Source organism: Lissotriton vulgaris, chromosome 10 (assembly GCF_964263255.1).
Source record: "Lissotriton vulgaris chromosome 10, aLisVul1.2, whole genome shotgun sequence".
Taxonomy (NCBI): domain Eukaryota; kingdom Metazoa; phylum Chordata; class Amphibia; order Caudata; family Salamandridae; genus Lissotriton; species Lissotriton vulgaris.
In genome coordinates, this window is record NC_141698.1 from 611,386,232 (window position 1) to 611,411,324 (window position 25,093).

A 25,093-nucleotide genomic window follows, 5' to 3' on the forward strand; every position below is an offset into this window, starting at 1 on the left:
CTTTTCTACAATCCCACTGACAGTCAGGCCGAAGAGATGTTCCCCATCAAGGGGCACTTTTAGAAGGTGTTGCTGCACCTTCGGTTTGAATCCTGAAACTGGCAGCCACGCAGGTCTGTGTAAAAGGACAGTAGAAATTATACCCCTTGCGGAGGTGGCAGCTGCATCCAGAGCACATCTAATGATTGCATTGGATAAGGTTCCCATCTGTGACTACATTTTCCCCTTTCTTTTTATATTCACCTGGGAGATGTTGGAGGAGGTCTTTATTTGGTTATGTATGTTATATGTTAACTGGATCAGGCTCATCCAAGTATGTTGAAAACCACAGATGCATAAATCCCTGCACTTTATTCAACCGATGTACAGTGCTCGTTTACGGAAATACACCAGGCACATAATGATGCTAAGAAAAGGTGGTGCCTCATTATGAGCACCCTAACCAGCAAATTGTTTTCATTTGCTCTTTTGCTTGCCCTTTCTCTTTTTTTTCTACATGGTTGGATTATATTGAAATTTAGGGAAAGCATATTCTAGGTACTTTCTGACCGGATGCTGTTCCGAATAAAGCGATAAAAAAGGGGATGATGGACAGAGCGCTTGAGCAAATCAAACACACCCCCAGTCAACTGATCTGGGTTTAATCCATCACCATTCTTTAGCTCACTCCGCCACCCCAATTCAGACATGGCCATATGCAAATCAGTCTGACCCTGTGCCTCATGGGAACAGTCCAGCCCAAACTGCCAAAGGCAGGTCTTCCCTGGACAGGAAACAAGCATCCTGGGACCGGTTTCTGGCATTTCAGTCGTCATCAGCCAGGCTAGCTTGAATCCAGTGGCAAAGTGAGCAAGGGACTCACGTCTGAGCAAACCCTGCCAACTTAGGGCGAACAAAGCAATACAAAAGGGGATGATGGACGGAGCGCTTGAGCAAATCAAACACTCACCCCCAGTCAACTGATCTGGGTTTAATCCATCACCAATCTTTAGCTTACTCCGCCAGCCCAGTTCAAACATTGCCATATGATAATGAGTCTGACCCCGTGCCTCATGGGAACAGTCCAGCCCAAACTGCCAAAGGCATGTCTTCCCTGGACCGGAAACAAGCATCCTGGGACCGGTTTCTGGCATTTCAGTCGTCATCAGCCAGGCTAGCTTGAATCCAGTGGCGAAGTGAGCAAGGGACTCACGTCTGAGCATACCCTGCCAACTTAGGGCGAACAAAGCGATACAAAAGGGGATGATGGACGGAGTGCTTGAGCAAATCAAACACTCACCCCCAGTCAACTGATCTGGGTGGAGAAGCGTGGCTCAATGGTTAGAGCGGCAGACCCTGATGCAGAGGTCTGGCCCGGGACCAGGGTTCAATTCCCGCCTCGGCGGCTCTTGGACTCAATCTCCCCGGACCTGATAATTCTCGCCTCGGTGCCCAGTCTAATCATGGGTCCCACTCTGTGACTCTGGGCAATAGCTTGCTTAATCTCCACAACCGCCCCAGCAGCGCTTGGATGCCTGGCTTCACCTTGGGGGTGCCCAGGAGTGGACATTTCACATGGAAAAACCAGGAAGGGTTCCACAGAGGTATGAGTGCAGCGCCGGGACGACCCGTCGCGTGGGCATCTGTGCGCTTTACAAATACAACACATTTACATTTACACACATCTAATCCATCACCATTCTTTAGCTCACTCTGCCACCCCACTAGAATAAGCAAAGTCCCCACACCTCTTTTTTAGGGCTCATACTAGGGTCTCACAACAGTCACTGGTCCCAAAGAAACCCCTTGGATCCACTTGGACCACCAGGGCATGCAACTTGTCGACCTAACCTAGCATCTACCAGACTGTGTTGATGCTCCACTCACAAGACAGTCATGCTTCCTTAACCAGCACTGACTGCTACATTTTTATTTACTTTCTTTTAACTTCTTGAGTGCTCATGAAGGCTCCTGGCCGCAGGGCCCCATGAGTAGCAAAAACCCCAATGATAAAGCATTATGGGTGTGTGAGGGCATCACTTCCTAATTAGGCAGATCCCCTCCACACTATCCCCCCATGCAACTACTCCCTTACTAGCTATCTTATGCTCTTCTCTTTTTCGATAGGAACAAGTACCCAATCTATGCGATTGGACTCACTAATCTATGTGATTAGACTCACGGATCCCCTTTAGGAGCGTGGGTACTGGACATTTATTGTGCTCCTAGTCCCCCTCTCTCTTTTGTTGTGAAACATGGCATTACCTACAGCCACCTGAGTGTTTCTGTGCAGTAGCCACTACTAGAGAATCTGGGGATGAATGTCCACCGATGTGGAATGGGTCTGAAAGATAGACCTACTTTCTTTCCATCCTAGGTGTCAGTACCTACTTTTTACTGAGTCCTTGAAAATCTCTACAGATCGCTTCATCAGTGACTTTATCATTGGTAGATATTGGACAGATTTCTCTGTTCTAGATAAAGTCTTCATCACAAAGTCCTCTACCTCATGTGTGACATGCTAGTCCACCTTGTGGTATGCTGCAGCCCTCTTGTTAACAGTGCACTAACTGGTTGTGTCATCTGACTGGGATGACTTTATAGGGACTGACTCGAGTTCTGAGTCATCCTGTGGGTCAATATTATAATCTACCCACGGGCTGTCAGGGCTCTGTTCAGTCAGGAGGCTCTCCTGGTGCGAATCAAGGACCTGTGGAAGTCTCTCAATGACAGGGCTTTTCCCTTCCTTAGGGATGTTGTCTTTTGGGGCCAACTTGGACTTGGGTGCCAAAATGTCCTTGTGAGGGCTTTGAATGTTCATTTGGTGCCAAAGGTTTTGATGTTGACTGCTTGGAGACTGTGACTTTGGCTGATGTTGCGTTGGGGAGGCATGTCATCCAGGGGTCTGAGATTTCGGTGCTTCAGCACCATCTTTATGTTCATGGCTAGGGTCCATAGGCCTCTAATCCTTTCCTCGGCTCCAAAGACTTCTCTCAGTGTTGACGGGAACCACTAAGGCACAGAGCACCAAGTCTGGTGTCTTTGAATGGGCTCCTGGGACCATTCATTTTCGGGCATGGCACCTGTATGTTTTGAAGCTGTGATATGTGATTCGGAGCTGTAGGAGTATCAGTACTGATAATCCTTGGTTTGGTCTTCGGGGTTGTGAATCTCTCTGGTGAGACATCAGTGAACCTGCGAAAAGAGAAAGACAGCTGCCCTTTTCATCGCTAGCTTTGGTGTGAACATCGGAGTATCCAGATGCGATGGAGCACGGGTTACCTGCCGAGTAGCCTCCCTTTCACACTCCTTCCTCGTTAGTATCGATGATTGATGGCCTCTCCAACAAATCCTGTTTGACTTTGGTCTCCTTGCTATGGGCAAGGTGACATGCCAGACCGTATCATAAAGTCTTTTTCGGATTTGAACTGCTGACATCCCGCACAGTCCTGGTCGGTGTGTTCTGGTGAGAGACACAAATTTCAGACCAGGTATTGGTCATATTGTGGGTACTTTGCGATGCACCTTTGAAATGGGGTCCATTCATTCACCCATCCCACAACATTCTACGGTCCCGATGGAAGGCGCCAAATGGTCATAGAGTTGTTTCTTCGGAGACTGAACACAGAAATCTTGGCTACGTTGCGCAATGGATGCCCGGAAATGGCTTCAGTTTCTCCGGGTCAAGAAGGCTTGAGAAAGGGAGCTGTTGATAGTGAGCTATGAAGCTCACGTCCAAGACCGATGACAGAGAAAAACAATCTGAAGATTGAGTCTATGACCATGCGCGTTGCCTCAAAGAGGTGGAGTCACTGGATTTCGTGACTGGAAAGACTTATTTGAAGAAAAACAAGTTGTAAACAACCGAGCCCAGCGCTAGATGGCAGGAGTTAGCACAGCATGTGTACCTACAGCAACACATGCTATGAATATCCATACTTTACTTAGCTCATCAAAAGTCCCACACTAGACAAAGGGTACTGTGTCAACCGGTCTGAAGGTCAGACCACACACAATAACTTCACCAATGAACTTGACACAAAGCCCCATGCATCTTTAGTAAGAATCCCAACAGTACTGGTCTAAAACCATTTCAAAATCTCTGCGGCTTCCTTAGTCTAAATACTTTTTGCAAACGCAATCCATTTTCTTCAAGGAAAACATGGTACTTAGTAAAAATAATAAAAAGGTTACCTTATTTAAACACAATGATGGACATGAAGTCTGCAGACTTTGCAGGCCACCATAATGTGATTATTGGCAATAAGAGTGAGTCACAATTTTACGACCTACATCATGAAAATTAATGAAGTAGGTAGGACTGTGACAAACTCAGATTCTGAATTTTGTGTACCAACCTATTGGTAAATAGGTCGGTTTGCAAAATTCCACAGTGGCCACAAAAATTAATTGAGACCATTTTTTGTGACTGGTGTATTAACACATGGGGAACAAGATGTGTGAAGACAGCGGGGGTGTGCGGGGGTGTAATTGCATTCGCAGATACGCAATACTCCTTTTCGATTTTTAAATTTCTGCTATAAAAAAAATAGTTTAATTTATTTGACCTGCAATTGGTCTTCTCACGAGTCGGGGGTAAAGGGGAATAAACATACCAATTGATGGGCATTAAACAGCACAAGGGATTGGAATGAGGTGATCTTATAAACCTCGGAGGCCACAAAACACAGTTAAATTCAAAGACAACTTCGTGCTCTTCTGGTCTTCAAAGACCAAATAAAGGTAAAAAAACAAAGGAGGCAATGGGAGACATTGCAGTGTATATGAATTATTTATTTCCCCATCTCAAATTAGCAAAATAAAAATGTTCATATTCAAACCTATGAAGAAGTGATAAAGTTTTTGAGGTGGACTAATTTATCTCAGTACTGAACATGATAATTCCATAACAGACAAGGGCATGGAGAATAAGTGTTCAGACAAAAGGAATTGCTCCATAAGGTTAGCTATGTTTCAAAAACACAAACCGTAGTTGCTTGGAAGACAAAAAAACAAGAACTTACTTCTTTAATGTTTTTGCCCCAGATGACGAGTGAGGCTGGAGGTAGAAGGGAATTTTGTTGAATTTTGGCATGTTTTTCTAAAAGAAAATAAAAACATTAGGATTACAAATGCTGTTTACTGCTCCTGTTAAATGTTCACAACCTATGCATTTTTTATACAAATGAGCCCTTAGACGCAGAGAAAAGGATAGCATAGGCTTGAACATGAATATGCAGTGCAACGGAGCTAAATGAATGGGAGTGCATGGCTACTCATAGGAGTGTAAAGTTGAGACACGAATCAGCTAAGCTGGGGCAAAAAGCCATATTTTCAGAACTGTGGTTCATTGTTGGTGATACAGAGTTTGCCTATGAGCTGATTCCAAGCTTGAGCAGCCAGGAACGAAAAAGAGAAGCCACCTTTGTTACATGTCTGACTTTTGGAATCACTGCAAATAGCGTGTTTGATGAGTGGAGCGCTCTAGATGGTCAATAAAGGATAAATGTGTCCGATGGTACCAGGTACCCGTTCCAAGAAAAGTTTAATGGGCTACCACCAGGCTTTGAACAGAATCCTTTTCTTTACCGGCAACTAGTGTAGAGTCTCTAATATGAAGAGAAATTGAAGCCGGAGTGGAAAATATTTAGAAGTATGCGCACAGCAGCATTCTGTACCACCTGCAGCCACTTAACTAGACCATTAGGGAGATCCAAAAACAGGACGTTGGCATAGTATAGTCTTGACGTGAAGAGGGTGTTGACAACTGTTTTTCAGGAGTGCAGCAGTAGCAGGAATTTTATCTTTGGGAACGTCTTATCTGGAAAAGACTATCTAGCAACAGATTTCTTACCACAGAATTATCCCCTGGAGTCAGACTGGATTTGGATTTTTTTTTGCTGGTAGGTGGCATCATTCGGCTCTCCGTGACAGTGTTGGCATCATCATTACAGGCACCACCTTAGCATGATGGCGTAAGTTTCTTTCTGCAATTTTCCAGACCACTGGTGTGGAGAACTAGGGTCCTGAAAGGGGAACAGCCCAGTCCCTAGAAATCCCTTCGTAGAGCCGAGAAGATGGGTGGTTTGGGAAGGAATCACCAGAATAATACATTAACGAAGGTAAGCAACTTGTCCATCAGATAGAGAAGTCTAGCCGCAGATTCCGTACCCTAGAATAGATACACAAGCAATACCTGCCCGGATTTGGGTCTTTGAAGCCATTTCATACTAGAAAGTACTGCAGGACCGTTCATGCAAAGTACCGGTCCCGACAAACCTCGCTGTCTAGGCAGTTCTGCTTTATGAACGTGTGTAGAAAAGCCCAAGTTGCTGCCTGGCAGATGTCCAGGACCAGAACTCTGGGTGCTAACGCAGTGGTTGCCGTTCTGGGTGAATGAGAATGCAAGCCTTCAGAGGGTTGCTTCTTTGCCAATGCGTTGCAGCTCTTAATGCAGAGTACTATCCATCAGGAGATGGTCAGTGTTGCACAGCTTTCCCTTCCTTGCTCCAAACCCACGAGGAGTTAGTCACCAACCCGGAACTCTTTTGTGCGTCAAGGTAGAACGTCAATGCTCTTTTTGGGTACAGTTGGTGGATCCTCGCCTCTTCCTTAGAGGGGCAAAGCACAAAAGGTAGGCAGGGTGATGGACTGGCCAATATGAAAGGAAGTGACAACTTGCAGCAGGAAGGAAGCTCTAGTGCGAAGAACCAGCTTGACTGGGAAGCTGTTTAGGTATGGGGGCTTGAATGACAGATCCTGAACCTTACTGTCCCTCAGGGCAGGTGTTATTGCCACTAGGAAGGAGGACAGTTGTGCAGTGGCTCAAAAGGAGCGAACATCAGAAAAGTGAGCATTAGCTTAAGGTCCCACTGAGGCATGATGAAGGAAACATGTTGCAGACCTTTCAAAAATCTATTTACAACAGGATTTGAACAGGGATTGCTGAGCTGGCAACTACAGGAAGGCTGAAATGGAAGATAGATCGCCTTTTAGGGTTCCCAAAGCAGAGCCCTCTTGGGCAAGAGGGAGAATAAAGAGAAGGAGTAGAGCAAGGGGAGCAGAAAGAGGGTTAACCGGTTTATCTGCACACCATGCCACAAACTTGCCTCAATGGCAAGTGTAAACTGTACTGGCAGAGGGACACCTGGCTGCAAGATAACATTACAGACTTGGTGTGGCCGCGGTAGCATCAAAGATGGCCGCAACTCAGTGAGGCTCCGGTAGCAGCGTGCCCCCCACGAGACCGCATCGCCGGCTACGCCAGGCTAGCAGGGGCGAAATAGCATCAGGAGGTGCCAAGGTGGATCGAGGATCCCTCCCCCCACCCGCACTCTGATGACCTGCCTAGATCTGCAGGCCGCCTAGCAGGCCAGCAACTGGTGTCTCCCAGCCGGTCTCGAAGGTTCCGAGGTGACAGGGGCCGTAGGCAGGGACCATCCAGCCCGCTGGTGCTAGCCTCGGCGCTGGCCTTGTGTTACCTGGCCAGAGGGGGGTTCAGAGAGTCGGCCTTGTGAGGACTGGGTCCGAGATGGGACTACGCTGATCCCCTGGTTGTGTTGTGGACGGCCACAGCAGGCGCTCTCTGGCCCAAAGACTGATCCGGGTGGCACAGCGCTGATACTGGACGACTTGGAGCTGGCAGAGGTGGCTGTGGGCCCTCAGCAGGATGACCCGCATTGACAGTGACCTAGGGAGACGAGTGGAGTGGGCGCCGCCGTTGAGTACCGCTTATCGTTTTGCCTGGTAGGTAGCCCCCACCTTCCTCATTACCCATATGCCTCAGCTGCCCACCCAGGGCTTAAAGTGCCTACTGCGGGCGCTACTTAGCTGTGATCTTAACTGCGCACCACGAAGATACTGCAACAGCACATTCTTGGCACTAAACAATGGGCTGAACAGACCCAAAACAGCATAAACTTCAGTTCGACCAGGCCAGGGCATCCAAAAGTAGTGGGGTAAACTCAGACCCTGATGATAGTGCGGGCACACCAGTGGAAATGGTCCCCACGGCCGACACTGCAGCCATCATTTTGGAACTTAGACCAAGTTTCCGCGCTATGAATTACAGATTTGACACTATAGCGAACCGCATGGTTAGGTTGAGAAAACGTGACTAGATGAGGCAGAGGGGAGAGTATCCACCCTGTAAGACACCTCGCCTACGGTCCAGAAACGCCTGGAGAGGATGGAGCGGGTACTCAAGCAGGTGGCTATAAAAAATTAGGATTTGCAGGCCTGATTGAGGCTTAATAATATTTCCATTTCTGGAATTGCAGAATACACTAACAACTGCTTGTGAACTTATTCGACCGGGCCAGCCTTTCCTCTACCTTTTCAGTGAAGCGGGTGCGTCGCTCTCTTGGCTTGAGGTCCCCAGCAAGCACCACACCCCAACTACTTATTGCACAGCTCTTGAACATACAGAGACACTGTGCTCCGCTTAGCCAGAGAACGCTGCGAACTGAGGTACCAGGGATCATCCATATCTATCTACCTCTACTTTACCCCTACTGTCCCGGAAGCTAGGTGCAAATTCGGTGATGTAAAATCCATGCTCCGCAAGCTTAACATCAGGCATGCTATGTTACACCCTGCTCGCCTGAAAATCAACTGCAATGGGAGACCCAAGCTCTTTGACACTCCCACAGAGGCAGTCAAATTCTGCAAGACGCTACCATGTTGTTCTCCTTCCCACCGCGAGGATCCCCGGGACCAGAAAAATGACAGAGAGATATCACAACCTGAATAAGACTGTTGCTGTAAACTGCGCGAAATTGTATGCAGCTGCACTCATGCAGACGTTCCTACTTTAATTGCCACCCCCTTCTCTTCTCCCCTTGGTTATTTCCATTTTCATTAGGCGATGCTGTTCTGAATACTAATAATTGTGTAATTACCTTACAATTCGCCCTCTGCCTGTTGGGCTGAGTCCTAGCCTCAATGGTGTATACCAAAAACAAAAGCTGGGGACATTTTTGTTGTTTGTTTCAGTTTACTGGGTCCCACTGGATGTTTTGGTGTCTAGTGTGGGTGCAGGATATGGGACATCTCAGTTCTTGATAGGTATGTTGTTTCAATATCTATTTCAAATTATACCATAAAACCAGCAGTCGCCAATGTGCAGTCATTCCGACACTCAGACAGGCACATATATCCTCTCTAACCATTATTTTCTGCCAACACGTGACATGACCAACACTCTCACAATACCATGTGGTTTGTGGAATAGACGTTGTATAAATAACTCGTACAAGGGCAAACAAGTCTTGAAATATTTGAATAGGCAAGGGGTTAAAATTGCTTACTTGCAGGAAAAACACCTCCCCTCTGGCCCCAGTACAGCATTTGCTAAGTCATGGGGTGCACACCGCTATTTTTCATCCTACAGTACATATTCGAGGAGTTTCCATACTTGTACACAAGAGCATTCCTTTACACATCATACACAGACTCTGAAGGTCGTTATTTTATTTTGCATGGTCTGCTTGTGGACAAGCAGGTAATACTGGTAAACATCTATGGACTCAGTAGAGAACACTTCCTTCAGGACATTTGCACCTCCATTAGCCATATGGATGCTGATCAGATAATTTTGGGGGGCGGGTGACTAACTTGACCCAGTGCCCACAACTAGTCTTAATTTGCAGGTGCTCCAGTGATAAACTGAAGACCAGGGCCCTGCTCTAACAGATCATGGACACTTACGCCTTACGAGATGCCTGGCATTTTCTTCACCCCACAGACCCAGGTTTCAACTTTTATTCCTCACCCCATGGCATCTGGGCACGAATAGACTATTGGCTACTATCGGCTAACATATTACACTGGGCGACAGAAGTCTGCACACTTCCTCGCACCCTGTCGGACCACAGCCAGTCAATGTATTTAAATATCCCTTGCGGATACAAGACTGAGAAGCGATGGCGATTCCCTGGAGGAGCCATGACAGATCCCTCTTACTGACTGAGTTTAATGCATTAGCCAACCAAGAAACTGCCTACATGGAGAAATACGCTGAGGCGTAAAGATACGGAGAGGGTGAGAGACCGGCTCGAACATTAGCTAGGATGCTGCGACCCAAACGCACAACGGAATATATAACCTAGAGATTAACCCTTTAAGTGCGGCGAACGTTCAGCGGACGTCGCGCGCACTACCTCGCTAGTGCTGCGCACGTCCGCTGAACGTTCCGATCCCGCCCGCGCAATAGAACGTCCGCACTGGGGCGGAATTTGCGGTGCGCTAAAGGGGTTAACAGACACCGGCACACGAGTCCTTGGCATGGAAGGGGTAAAGGCCAGATTTTTAAATTACACGAGTCCTCGGCATGGAAGGGGTTAAGGCCAGATTTTTAAATTACTATAAGTCCTTATATCATCCCATACCGTCGCTACCCCGTCAGAGTTCCTCAATTACTAAGAAAACATAGCAATGGTTTACCTAACAGATAACCATCAGCAGTACTTTAGCGAACCTCTGACTTTGGACGAGATGAGAGGCTATAGAGGCCCTAGATAGCTCAAAGGCTCTTGGATTGGACAAACTGACTGACGCCTTTAACAAAGCCTTTAAGGATCAACTGGCATCACACCTCTTAGAAATGTATAACGATGCACTACCTATTGGCTCATTGCCGCCCACTTTACGGGAAGCTGTACTTACTTTACTATTGAAGCCGGGCAAAGATCCCACTGCCTGTGCATCATAACGGCCTTTCTCACTTCTCAACCTGGGTAATAAAATATTGGCAAAGGCTTTAGCAACCCAGACTAGCCTTACTTATGGAACAACTGATATCACCTACACAATCCGGGTTGGTTTCCCATAGATCAATCTTCGTACAATATTTGCGGTCCTCCACAGGATATCACAGACAGTTCCTGCAGCTGTATCCCTTCTAGATGCCGTAAAGGCATTGGATTCTCTTAAATGGCCCTTCCTGATGGCAGTCTTGCGGAAACTCAAGATCCCCCCCCCCTCCTCTCCCCACCCCCCCCTCTTTTCATCTCTTTGGTTCAGCTGCTGTACTCTGAGCCAGAGGCCTGTGTGCAGGTTATTGGCTCCCACTCTGAATGTTTCCACATTGTCAGAGGCACTAGGCAGGGCTGCCATCTTTCCCCCTTACTTTTCATTATAGCCATGGATCCTCTAGCCAGTCACATGCAGGTAGGCCACCTCCACCGTGGCCTCCAATTGAAGCGGGGGTCACTGCTGCTCTCATTATACGCAGATAATATCCTCCTCTTTATTAGACAACCCGCCGACAATCTACCTCCCTTGGTAGAGGAGATAGAGCAAGTTGTAAATTCTTAGAGCTACGGATAAACTGGGCCAAATCTGAGCTCTTCCCCCTCACGAAAGCTACACGACCCGTCACCCCCATAAATGAACAGAGGATCACTTAAGATATATCGCGGTATTGCACGGCATAGAGATAAGCACCAACTATTACAACTGAATTATGGCCCTACGATCGTGCACCTGGAGATGCAGGTCGAAAGATGGATCAAACTACCATTTCCCCTGGCCGCCGTGTCGCGATTATTAAAATGATTGTTCTCCCCCAGTTCTTGTACCTTTTTCTTAACCTTCCAATACAACTCCCGAACTCTAATTTTCATACCTTGCAGGGCCACCTCATTAGATTACTCTGGGCGGGGCGCTGCCCGCGAGTGAAATGGGACACTCACTTTGCCGTACGAGCGGGGAGGGTTGGGAGTATCTGATCTACAACTATACTTTTTAGCAGCCCAATACTAATATACACACAGCTGGTACCAACCACATGCATATATCCAATAACTGCAACCAGAATTAGACCAGCTGCAAGATCTCCCACACTCAGCGGTTCTACCCAAAAGTATTCCTCTTGACGCCAATAACATTCTGACCATATCCACCACATGCTGGCAATGGCGTAAATTACAATGTAAGCTGGGGTATGGCCTTCTTTACTCTCCGGCGCTGCCCCTCAAGAATGACCCATGGCTCCCTTTAATTTGGGAACCACTAGTTCAGCATATATTACGCCACTACAACATCTACACTATAGGCGACTTGTTCCCTAACGGCCACGTCCTACAGATTACAGAAAATCCCAAATCCAAAAATATGCCGTACATGCATTGCTTCGTATTCTATATGTGACACTATGTTCCAATATTCCTGGCCACCCTCTCGCTCTGGAAGACTTTCCTCTCCTATCGTTGGTTATATTAAATCCGGATGGTGCACACCAGACATCCAAAATGTATCGCACATGCTTAGCACTGAAGCCAGACACCACCAGTAGGGTCAGGGGAAGGGAATTGGGCATCTCGATAACGGATAAAATATGGTCCTATTGTTGCACCCAAACTCAAAAAATAGCCTCTAACTATAAACACCAACTACTACGTTTTAAATTTCTACATAGGACATATGTCACGCCAATTGATATTGCTAAATACGACACAGCTAGACCCGAACATTGCCCCAAAGGCCGGGCTCCTGGTGCGGACTTCACACACCTCACATGGACATGCCCTGTCATCTATGTTTATTTGCTTGCTATATATTCACACAAAGCGGCAATGCTGTGACTTACTTTCCAACCTGACCCAGTGGTAGCACTCCTGAGATATACTGCTGACATAACCAAGTCCTCGTGTAGAATCGCCTCCATATCCTGCTTACTTGCTAAACACAAAATTATGATACATTAGAGCAACACAACACGCCCCTCATCACCTACCTGGCTCAAACAAATGTCCAACTGCGACAAGTTAAGCACAGATAATGCCTTATTTCAACTACAGACTGCACAAAATATTGATATATGGCAGCCATTACTTGATTACCTCCAGACCGTAGGCCACCCAGACTAGTCCGCAACATAGCCATCACTCACCAATGAGAATCTCCCAAAGATCAGTCCATACCACACTGCTCTCCCGCTTTTTACCATCCTGCACCCTACAACTACAATTAACATTCCCAAGAAAAAAAACACAATATTGTAGATCTGCTCACTGTGTTGTTCTAGAAGTACATGTTTGAAGAAGATGGAATCTCTGCGACAAGTATTGATGAACTATGTTTGATATTCATTGGCACATGTATGTTCATTTATGTTTAAAAAGCAAATAAAAACTTGTTTAAAAAAAACACATTACAGACTTCGGGCGTATGGTAAAAAGCGGTCAACTGTCGGTGCTTCATCTCCACGAGTAAAAGGCGGAGTGTTGACTTGTTAAAGATTGCAGGAATCTCTGTTAGCATGAGCTGAAAGCCATTTTGTACTTGGCAGCCGTCTTAATTAGCCATGTGCTTTCTTTCTCTTCCAGAGCCTTGCACATGCTCAGAAAGGCCTAGCTGTGAGAATGCACCTGCTCCTACTATAGAACTGTCAGGCTATTCTTGCTGATGTAAGGAGAAATGCATCTCCTCCAACTTTATTGAGCAAGCAAATTTTGTATAGCCATATTAGTCAGTAAGCATGCTTACATGGGCCAGGACCTCCCCTTGGTTTTATGCTGACTAATGTAACCTAAGCATATATAAGGTCCCTGCTCTCTGTACTCCTTAGAATGCCGCTTTCACTGGCTTGAGGGTACCGTATGACGCAGTCTCCCTCATGTGAGATTAATAAATGAATTATTTTTATATTACAGCTTCTGTGCCAATTTCTTCTTTGTTGGTTAAAAGGACCAGGTGTATCAGTGAACCCCTTAGGAGGTTTATATTTCTTCATACTGGTTCGGGTGAAGAACCCTCCCCATCTGCTGTGACCGAAGGTCCTATCGAAGGGGAAGCCTGATCGGAGGACCAACGGCTAAGCCCAACAGCTCAGGATACCAGTCTGGAGCCACAAGGATGATTTGGGTGTGGTCACTCCTGATCGTCTTGAGAACTCTGGGCAGGAGTGGTACAGGCAGAAAGGTTTACTAGAGGCCTGAGCTCCACTCTAGATGAAAATCGAATCAGAGCAAGAGCCGCCTTGGAAACTCCAGCATACAAATTTGTTAACATTGCGCATTCTTGGCAGTGGCAAACAGATTTGACTGAGGCTCTCCCCACGACCTCTGGATGGAGATGCCATCTGTAATCTGCACTGCACCTTCAGCAGAGTTTGTCAGCCCTGGCATTCAAAGAATCTGCCAGGCGTTGAACCACCATATTCCAGCCATGTACAGAGACGCCATGCCTCTTCACAAAGGGTTCACAACCACACGCACCCCGAATGTTGTATACCACATGGCAGTAGAGTTGTCAGTGAACACCTGCACTAGCCTTCCCTTGATGGAGAGTAGAAAGGATTTCAATGTGATCCTGATCACCCTGAGCGTCAGTAGGTTGATGTAGAGTCTGGTTTCCATCAGAGACCAGAGATCTCGGACATCTGCCTCTCCCAGATGGCCACCCCATCCCTCGTTCACTACGGTCAGATCCAGTTGGGGAAAGAAGAGGGGTCTGCCGCTGACTTAATTACGGTTCATTAACTACCACTGCAGATCTTGCACAGTTCCCTCTGAGATCTGGATCAGGTCTGATAGATTCCCCTGAAGCTGCGCTAACTGGACCTTCAGGTCCCGCTGCAAAGCCCGCACATGCCAGTGGGCATGTTTTACAAGGAGGATTCACAACGTCATGAGGACCAGTGGTCTCAGAATCAGTCTCTCAGAAACCCAGGACAGAGGCTGAAACATCGGTATCAAAGCCTGAATATCTTGGACTCGCTGTTCTAGAGGATAAGCCAGAAAACACACTATGTCCTGGACAGTCCCAATGAAAGGGAGTGTCTGAGAGTGAGACCGGTGTGACTTCGGCACGTTGATAGTGAACCCCAGCGAGTGCAGGAGGTCCGCCGTAGTCTGGAGGTGGGAGACGACTGCCTGGAGGTGGGGGACCAGTGCCTGGGGAGAGTCCACCTTCAACAGCCAGTGTTCAAGATAGGTGGGAGACTCCTGATCATGGCAGATGAGCTGCAACCACCACCATCATCTTGGTGAACACCCGAGGGATGATGGTAAGGCCAAAAGGGAGCACGGCAAACTAAAACTGCTCATGGTCAACTGTGAACTGCAGGTAACGTCTGTGGGCTGGCAGGACTGGGATGTGAAAATATGCATCCTGCAAGTCCAGCGCTAATATCCAGTCTCCCTAGTCCAGGGCCAATAGGCCTTGAGCGAGCTTGAGCATTTTGTATTTCTCCTCTTGAGGAAGTAGTTGAGGGCCCACAGGTCTAGAATAGGATGAACATTACAAAAAGGGGTTAAACCCATGCAGTCACGGGGACCTGGGCGTAGTATGTTAAATGTAGAAAGGGGGTCCATACGTTTCCACCCACGTATGCAATGAGTCCCAGAATTCTGGCATTTGAAGACATCGTGACAAAAGCTGTAGACCAAACTCTGGACAAAAGAAAGTTCGTCAGACTAAATCTTAGCAAGAAAGAAAAACAAGCACTGACGAATCTGTGTACCAATAAACGAGTGGTCATCAAGCCCGCCGACAAAGGCGGGGCGATCGTTGTACAAGACTTGTCTAAGTACAAGGAGGAAATCAACAGACAACTGTCTGACGGTGTCAGCTATCAAGAACTACCTAGTGATCCATCCAGAGAGTTAGCCCTCGCGATTTTGTCTACCACACAGAGAGGCCTGGAAGATGGCTTCCTGAGTGACCAAGAGTTCAGATTTCTAAACCAAAAATTCCCGAGGTTGGCAACAATCTACACCTTGCCCAAGGTTCATAAAAATCTTGATACTCTCCAGGACGCCCCATTGTGTCCGGGTGTGGATCCATGTTAGAACCGCTTTGTAAGTATATTGATTTTTTCCTGAAGCCCATTGCCCTTAACACAAGAGCCTATCTTCGTGACACCACCCAAGTGATCCAACTGATCGATGAAAGACCTTTCGACCCCAAGACAACACTTTTGGTAACTTGTGATATTATATCACTCTATACTAGCATCCCGCAACAGGATGCCTTGGATGTGATGAAAGATGCATTGAATAAAAGACCGGCGCCTGTCCAAGTTCCCACTGATTTTATAATTGATTTACTGAGCATTGAAATGACAAAAAAAAAATTCATCTTTCAAGAAAAATTCTATGTACAGACTAAGGGCGTGGCGATGGGGGCCACCTTTGCTCCCAACCTGGCCATCATCTACATGGACCATTTCGAACAGGAACATATTTTTTCATCGAACAATCCTTTTTCAACCATGCTGACCCTTTGGGTCAGATACATCGATGATGTTTTATGTATTTGGCAAGGCAACAGTGACCAACTTAAAGAGTATCATGCTTGGTTGAACCAACGGAACCCTCACATCCAATTCACTTTGGAATCAAGTAACACAGCCATACCCTTTTTGGACATCTCCATTTATGTGGAGGACGATCACCTGCTGACCACACTTTTCAGAAAACCGACAGAGCGGAACTCTCTGCTACAGTATGGAAGCCACCACCCTAGAGGCCTTAAAGATAACTTACCCATTGGCCAATTTTTCAGAATTAGGAGAAACTGTTCAACACGCACCAATTATATGAGGGAGTCTGAGATTCTGAAAGAACGTTTGATATCACGTGGTTACCCTACTCGTATGGTGAGACGTGCCCAAAAACGAGCATGGTATAACCCGCGAGATAACCTGTTGAATCCAGAAACCCGTGATGCAGCTGAGTTGAATCGGATGATTTGTGTCACCACTTTCACCACAAGGAGCAACGAAGTCAAACAAATCATAAACAAGAATTGACCTCTTGTAGCGGGTGAGATTGACCAACCACAGCTCCCTCTTCATTCCTTTAAAAGGTCGAAAAACATCCGAGACATGGTGGTACATTCATATTTGGAACCAGAAAGCCCCCCCACACTCACGAGGTTATGGAACTTACCTCCTGTGATTGGACATTTCCGATGTGGTACCTGTACAGCGTGTGAGACCACTATCCAAACTAAAACTTTCACACATGGCGACAAGGTCTTTGCCCTAAAACATCATACCAACTGCAACACAAGCAGTGTGATATACATCATAACATGTCCATGCAGTCTGGTATATGTTGGACAAACTCAGCAAAAAATCAAGTCCCGTATCTTTTCACACTGTAGTAGATTACGATGCAAGGTGCTAGGGGCTCCCCTTGTGGAACATTGGTACAGCACCGGTCATACAGTGTCAAACCTTAAATGGTTGGTTATTGAGAAGGTGTCCCTGGGTAGGAGAGGGGGCAATCTTGCATCTATTCTGAATTTACGTGAATGTAAATGGATGTCCCTCCTGGACTCGATTAAAAATGGGCTGAACGAGCAGGACAGTAGCTTTGCGCAATTGGCAGCATTGAGATGATTTCTTTCTTGCACCTGAAGTTTACTCGTCTACACCCTCCTGTTTGAGAGGTGCACGAGTTATTTAATGTACCCTCACTTAACCTGTGTTTGCTCGCCTACACTTCCATGTTTGGTAAGTGCGCGAGCTCCATGCACCAAGACTTTGTAATGAGACATCCTTGCAATATGGTATAAAGCTGTACGGATTTCTTAATGCATCTATCTTTGATATGTTTTCTTTGAATCATATGTTTACTCGCTTACACTACCATGTTTGGTAAGTGCGCGAGTTAAATGTACTAAACTCATGACAGAGACAGCACTGTTATAAATTCTACTAATGAATTCACATGTATTGTCCCATGCCCGTTTACACACTGAGGGTCGATGACTACAGCTTGCACCCCGCCATCACTTGATATCAATTAATGGTTACATTATTTAATACCTTAACAGCACCTTGTTTATTGAGAAGATATATCAATTTTCGAATAGCGCTATGGGCCCTTTAAGTCGGTCTCCCTTGGTGAGACGCTTCAGTATTTCTTCTATTTCCTTGACCCGAGTGCCTTAGTGGCCCCGCCCCAAACTCCGCGTAGTTGCTGGCGGAGTCCGTCGGATACGAGTAGGATTGATTGGAACAAGCCTCGCTCTACACGCTGCACGTAAGTGCATTTTCCTTGTGCAATTCCCCACTCAATTGGCCTTTGTTAAAACGGGAACACGACTTCTTATTACGATCTGTTTCCCCTGCCAGGATTCACTCGTGACGGCTGGTCAGTATCGCTTTAAGCCGCCGGGATTTGTCTCCCTTCCACCATACCTGCGTGGACGTATTTAATAAGGTATGTGTGCGAGTTGCATGCTTCTTAGAACCTTTTTCACTATTCACCATTTAACTGGTCCTTGTTAGAACGGGAACACGATTTCTTAACACGATCTGTTTCCCCCGCCAGGATTCACTTGTGACAGCCAGGCAGTATCATTTTGAGCCGCCGTGATTTGTCTCCCCTCCACCATTCTTGCGTGGACGCATTTAATGAGGTATGTGCACGAGTTGCATGCGTCAGAGAACGGTCTCCCTCTCTTGATTTGGTCACCTCTAAAATATCGTTCATTATGTTACAGCGTCCACACACGTGACCTGTTCTAAACTAACTTCACCTAAACCCAGCGGACATATACACCAGGTCGGCACCATTTGAGGTATGACGCATGGGCTTATTAGAAATGCTATGATATTTGACATCTGAACTCTGATTGTCTCTATGTCCTGATAGCAGATCTCGAACTCTGATGTACTCTTTTCATTTAGAGTTGGCGATACCTCGCAATAGCCAGCCAGACCGGGAAGTAGATCACTACAGTGCCCACATACGTGATAGACCTCGTTGATATATCCCTATGACACAAGGATTGCATGATTAATGGTATGACTTTTGGGCTAACGTTTCATCACTAAACTTAATCTTACGTGCTTCTATAATCTTGCAGTAATGAACAATTGTGGTTCAATTCATAGTTGACAGTCTCTCGGAGAATTTAGTTCCAGCAGGACCACATTTGGACTCCCCCCTGCGGTGATTCTTATCTACCCTAATGTGAGTTTCCTCCTTATAGAGTATATACCACCTCATGTGTTTTTAAACTCCTTGTTGGTTATTGTTTGTCCTCGCTTATCATGATCCACTCCATCGAGCTAGAGTATGATTAATTGCGTACTCCACTCCTTTTTCCGCATGACCTGAGGCCCTAGCGGCCCGGTTTCCATGGTTGACTTAGCCTTGAGTAATCTACCATTATGGTTTGCAGGACTTTGACTGCTCATTCAGTTATTTTCAACTTTGTGATACTGGTTTTTTAATCTTACAGATAGAACGGCCCCACCTCGCCCCTCCCTTACTGCAATTGTCCTGATGAAGACCCCGGCAAAGGACTTAACTTAGCCTACATATAGGGGTCGAAACGTCGACGAATTTCCCAATTGGACTTCCGGCACATCCCCTGGATTATACTAAACCATAGACGTGACCGTAGAATGTCCCCACTTAAACTTTATTTTCAATATTTGCCACAATTTGTGTAGGCTTTTGGTTTTCGGAATAATTCATATTCCTGTCTGGAAGTTTGTAAATATTTACTGTTTGTTTGATTCTGTGTATTTTTCTTAACTTTTTCACCGCTTTTGAGCACAACTTCCTTCCCTTTCCCTCTCCCCCCCCTTGGGGCTTCTTAATTTTTCGAAAGTGATTGTAAAATGCTTTACTGAGTCATAAGTAGTGTTGTTAAATAAATGACAACAATCATACAAGAATAATTCTGAATTTTTGTCTGTACTTATCCTTAATTATCTTATAATTGTGTTACTGTGTTTTCTTTTAAAACACGTTCTCCTTGCGGGGACCCCCTTTCTACATTTAGAATAGGATGAAGGCCTCCGTCATTTTTGGAAACCAGAAAGTAGTGGGGATAACAACCACAACCTACTTCTGGCATTAGCACCCTCCCTATGGCTCCCTTGGCCAAGAGGCTGCCACTTTCTGGCAGACAAAGAAGAGATGGTCTTTTGTCAGCCTGCCATAAGTGGGTGGCATGTATGTAGGGCTAGTCATGAAGGGAAGGGAATAGGCCATTTGGACAATCTGGAGAAGGTGTCTACAACCAGTCAATCCTGGGCTAGCATTACACCTTCAGAGTAGCTCACAGCCTTGAGTTCATTTTTAAATGAGCACTGCGTCACATTTTCCTTTAAAGGTTAAGGGAAGGCTGTGTTTATTTTACATTATTATCATCAGGCTGCAGACAACAAGGCCTGATAATGAGAAGCACTCAATCAGATTTAGGATTGGCTGGGCACAGAGGTGAAGAACTGAAGCACTGAGGTATTTAACTCTCAAACAAAATTCCTTGCCAACTCAATATTGGAGCATGAGAACAAAATAATGTTTCTGAATGCTTTTAAATGGGAGAAAATTAAAATGAAACTTTACCTAAATACTTAAGTTAACTTTTCATTTAAATGTTCTCCTATTTCAAAGTGTTGTATTTAAAAACAGCAGGCCCCTGCTTCCGGTGGACACTGTGCCATATGTATAACTGAAAAATATAGTAATTTTTGAAGTGGGAGAAATTCAAAGTGCAGAAAAATGTTCCAATCTGAATTTTTTTTTGAACTCTCAATTTTTTTCATTAAAAAAAATGGTAGTATGTTTGTGCTATGAATGTAAGGTGCCACATATGGCGAAAGGTATATCCTGTGCCACAAGTACATATGATACAGGCTCTTAGTCACCCATACACATATATCCCATTCATACACACATTCATACATCTCCAAATCACATGACACACGACAGCCCTGTCATAGCGACCCTAGTCAAAGTATTTTTTTCAAACCATAGTATATGGCTCTATGGACATTAGCCTTAAAGTCAATGAAACTGGGTGAGGGGGTGTCCTGCAACAATGTGTGATTTGCTTAGCCTTCAGTAGCTCATGATGATTTTCACTGATCAGAAGTAGCTGTCCCTACAGAAAAGGTTGGGGACCCCTGGGAGAACTCAGAGGTCTGATGTTATTGACCTCCAGAGGTGCAGGTGATGGCGTATCCTGCCTCCAACTGGTTGCCCAGGATGGTCAGAGGGTGAACACAAGAGGTTTGGAGGCTGCCGCCACCAGGGAAGGGGCAGACTGACCCAACCCCTGGCTGCCCGACCGACAGGGTCTGCACACAATGGTGGCTGGCCCGGTAAGAATGCGTCCGGAAGCCTCTTCCTTGGCAGCGAAAAGCAGACTGGGGCTGGCAGGGGGGGTCATGGAAACGCCCACGACCTGGCTGTAAGCCTGCTGTCCTTGAAGCGCTCAAGGTACTGCTCATATCAAATTCCCAGATCCAGTCTGATGCTTAGGGATATATCTAAGGTAAGGAATCCGCGTCTAGAAGTATTGGTCAGATAGACATTTTTGAGAGCCTGTAACATTGCAAAACAAAAGCATACTACAGCCTTCACCTGGGGCCGAAAAACAGAGAGATCATGGTCGAATTTCACTGACCCATTCTGTGCCGCTGGTGCGGCGGATTGGCAGGGTAGGGGCTAATATGCCGCAGGGTATCTGGCAAGCAATTCTCTCACCACCTGCAATGGAAAGCTCCAAACAATAAGACTTAAGTCTTGCCCGGGTTACACTGCAAGTTAATGGCAAGCATCCAGTTCACTACTGATACTAAACAGGTCTTTAAAGAATCTTGACATTTTAGATGGCCCATTCTCAAATGAGAGTAGCATTTGGGAGTCACCTGCAAAAGAGAATATCTGAAAACCAAAGGACTCTACCAAGGGGGTCAGCGGAGTCTTACATACATTAAATGGGTGGAGGCTCAGCGATAAGCTTTGTGACCACCTCAGGTTGAGAGCCAGGAAGCAGAGGAGTATGGAGCCATCCACACAGGTTGATCTCTATTTGCTAATAAGTACTTAATCTATGCAAGAGCCTGGCTCCTGACCCACAAAGTCCTTGAGATTGGATGGGAGACAATAGCCAACGCTGCTGAAAGGTCTAATAAGATCAAGGCAGTGTTTCTCCTCTGAGCTAATGTCCACTTGATGTAATCAGACACCTCCAACAGTGCTGTGTCAGTGCTATTTCAGGGGCGGAAACCCAACTGGGAGGTATTAAGAAATCTGAGTTGCTCCATATAGTCTGACAGCTGATTAGCTTCTCCAGCATGTTGGAAGCACTGGGTATGAGAAATGCGTATAAAGTTGGACTGCTGGGCAGTTAGTCCTAGATTTATTTTTAGAACTGATCTTAGCCTGATTCTAAATAAGTGGAACCACAGCAGTAGGTATAGAAGTAATGGAAAACTAGTTAAAAATAGTGTTGATGACCTTAACTGCTAATGCAAAAATTGAAGGCAGACCAATGTTAGCTGGAGAACTGACTAACACTCCACAATAGTCTTTTCTGACCCTTGTTGCAACATCTCCAGGGATGCGGTGATGTCCAGGCCATATGTGTTCAGATGTAGAAAAGCTTTTGAGCTTTGGAAATGTTCCAAAGTTTATTTGAGGCAGCGTTGAGTTTTCCATCAAAATAGAAGGCTTGGGCCATCTTTAGGACAGCACGATATTTATTTAGGTAATTCTTGTAAATGTCCTAAGGAGAAGGTAAATATTGCCTCCGAGCATACTCTTTCTAATTTTTTTACAGTACCAATAAAGGTAACCATAATAATTTTTAGAGGTCTAGGACCATCCTTCGGAAAGAGGTGTTGGGTGGGATCAGTGTAGAATCTGGAGCTAAGAGTATACACCAGAAATATTGTTACAGAAGTTATTTTTCTTCTGTAGGATACTTCTACGAGCATATTTCTCACCTCGTGAACAAATACCACTGCAGGACCCCCTCCCCACTATTTGGTCTGATAGAGTGGTCAAACCAATGCATCCCGCAGCATGGAACAAGTGTATTTGCCACTTCACTCTTATGGAATGAGCAGAGATTCCTTCTGGCAGTTCCTTTTTAGGCAGGGTATTAAAGAGCCTAATCCAAAGGACAATCCATGGTGACAGAGTTACCTTCTGGGCTACATTGCCCTTCTTGCTGCCCACATATCCAACGAAGAGCGAACTGTCTGATCTGAACTCCTTCGTCTGACGATGAAGTAGCAGACTCCCTATGAGGGTCCAGCCTATGAGGCTTTGCATACTTTTTCTTCGGATGTGACAAAAGGAAAAATGTGAGAAGCGTAATGACTGCCATGATTAGAATGGGGTCCCCACCTTAGGCAGGAAAGACTATTTCGTTCTCAGAACCAGTTTGTCTGTGTCAAAACGGGTAAATGGTGGATGCCAACAGAGACTGACTGGGAGAGGACATCTGCTCTCAGAGGTGACTGGAGCAGGGGGATAAAGGGAGAGTCGCAGGAGGCCAGCACACCAACCCCTTCTTGGCAAGTCCAGGACAGGCAGAATTACTTGAAGTTGTGCCAAGACTGGGCACAATACTTGAGGAACTTAGGGCATGGGGAAATGCACAGTGAAGTAGAAATATCATATCATCCAAAACACATCACACAAGGATTCTTGCTATAGAAACTGGAGGACAATGAACTGTGGGCATTGTGCATTCTCATGAGTAGTGAAAAGGTCCACTTCAGGCATGCCCCCACAGAGCGAAAGGTGTTGGACCACCTTTAGATGGAGGTGCCACTCGTGATTGACAAGATGATGCAGACTTAATCTTTCTACTCTCAAGTTCAGGGAGCATGCCAGCACATCCACCTTAAGATTTCAGTATCCCAAGGGACAGACATATTTTGGGTCTGTCTTTTGATAATTTATATCCTGTTTACAAATTCCCCAAATGGGGGTGACATTTACAGCATCCGCTATAATCCAATACTCTGGGTTGCAGAATTTACCAGGTGCAGTAAATTCAACATCTCCTGAACATTCATACTGCAAGGCTTCACCATGCAGTTTTTGCAATTACTAAAATAATTTGTATGTTATTTTATAGTACTCCGGGAGACTACAAATTGTACTTCATTGTCTATCACTGGGCATATTTTTTGCGAAGATTGCCCAGAGTTAACAAAACTAAAATTATCTATGTAACGTTTTGTTAATAGACCTCCACCAATCACACCTTCCGAACCTCTTTTTAAAAAAACAGTATTTGAAAATCCGTGAATACATAACTGTTGAGGTTATCTGCTAGGCCTGGCAGTATGGCATGCCAGACTCAGGGGGGCTTTATGATAAGCCTCTACGTCGTGGGGCCCGCAACGTTTTTGGATGGGCTGTATAGGCTGGTGAAAAGGAAGTCTTTTGGAGAACCCTCAAACCTTTGTGTATTGCCTGCAAAGATCAAGTGCTGGAACCTTCAGGCCCAAAGATTAGGCACTCACTAAATTGTTTGAGGGATGAATACGCTTTCTTGCCGAATAGTTAACAGCCTTCAAATAACTGGTTTGAACGTCACTTGAGAAGCCTGTGCAATACAGCCAAGCAATTTCTTTGGGCAATGGAGGACCCCATGGCCCTCATCACTGAACACAATTTCCAGGCCTGCTCTAGGGGCCTGAGGGCATCCTGACCATCATCACCCCCTCAGCAAACTGTCATTCAGGTGATCATGCAGACCAGACACCACAATGTCTACCCCCCTGCAAATTGGGGGATTTGGCAAGAAGGCATGCAGTGTTCAATCTCAGAATCAGCCTCACAGTTGAGAACACCATTTCTCCCATGGCTTACAACTTCTAAGATTTTATGTTTGGTCGTGCTTTGGAAAAGGCTAAAGAAAGACTAGGCTTGCATTGTCAAGCTCTCCTGGAGAAGGATTAATCAAGATAAAAGCTGGAACTCCTGGATATAACCCACAGTAGGAGTTAAGTCTGGTGACTGACAGGCAGATGTCCGCTTGTCCCATGTCACTTCAATTGGCCCCATTATTAAATGAAGCAAGTGGTTTAAAGGCTGCCGAAGCTGGTGAGAGTATCTCAGTCAAGATACTTGACTTGGCCTCAACTGTGGGAAGTGGTAACCCTAGCCCCTTTGCTGCCTTCCTCAAACCCCGGCAATGCCAGAAACCGGTCCTCGGAAGCTTGTTTACGGTCCAGGGAAGCATGGCTTGGCAGTTCGGGCTGGACTGTTCCCATGAGGCACAGGGTCAGACTGATTTGCATATAGCCATGTTTGAACTGGGGTGGCAGAGTGGGCTAAAGAACGGTGATGGATTCAACCCAGATCTTTTGACTGGGTGTGAGTGTTTGATT

At 46.0% G+C, this 25,093-nt stretch overlaps 1 protein-coding gene across 1 annotated transcript in view; it reads right to left on the minus strand.

The window, feature by feature from the left end:
• WDR48 (WD repeat domain 48) overlaps positions 1–25,093 on the minus strand; it is a 535,194-nt gene that overhangs the window by 79,197 nt on the left and 430,904 nt on the right. The window contains exon 17 of the mRNA XM_086941452.1: positions 5,004–5,080. Within this exon, the coding sequence (XP_086797578.1) occupies positions 5,004–5,080 (77 nt within the window). The remainder of the gene's footprint in view (positions 1–5,003; positions 5,081–25,093) is intronic.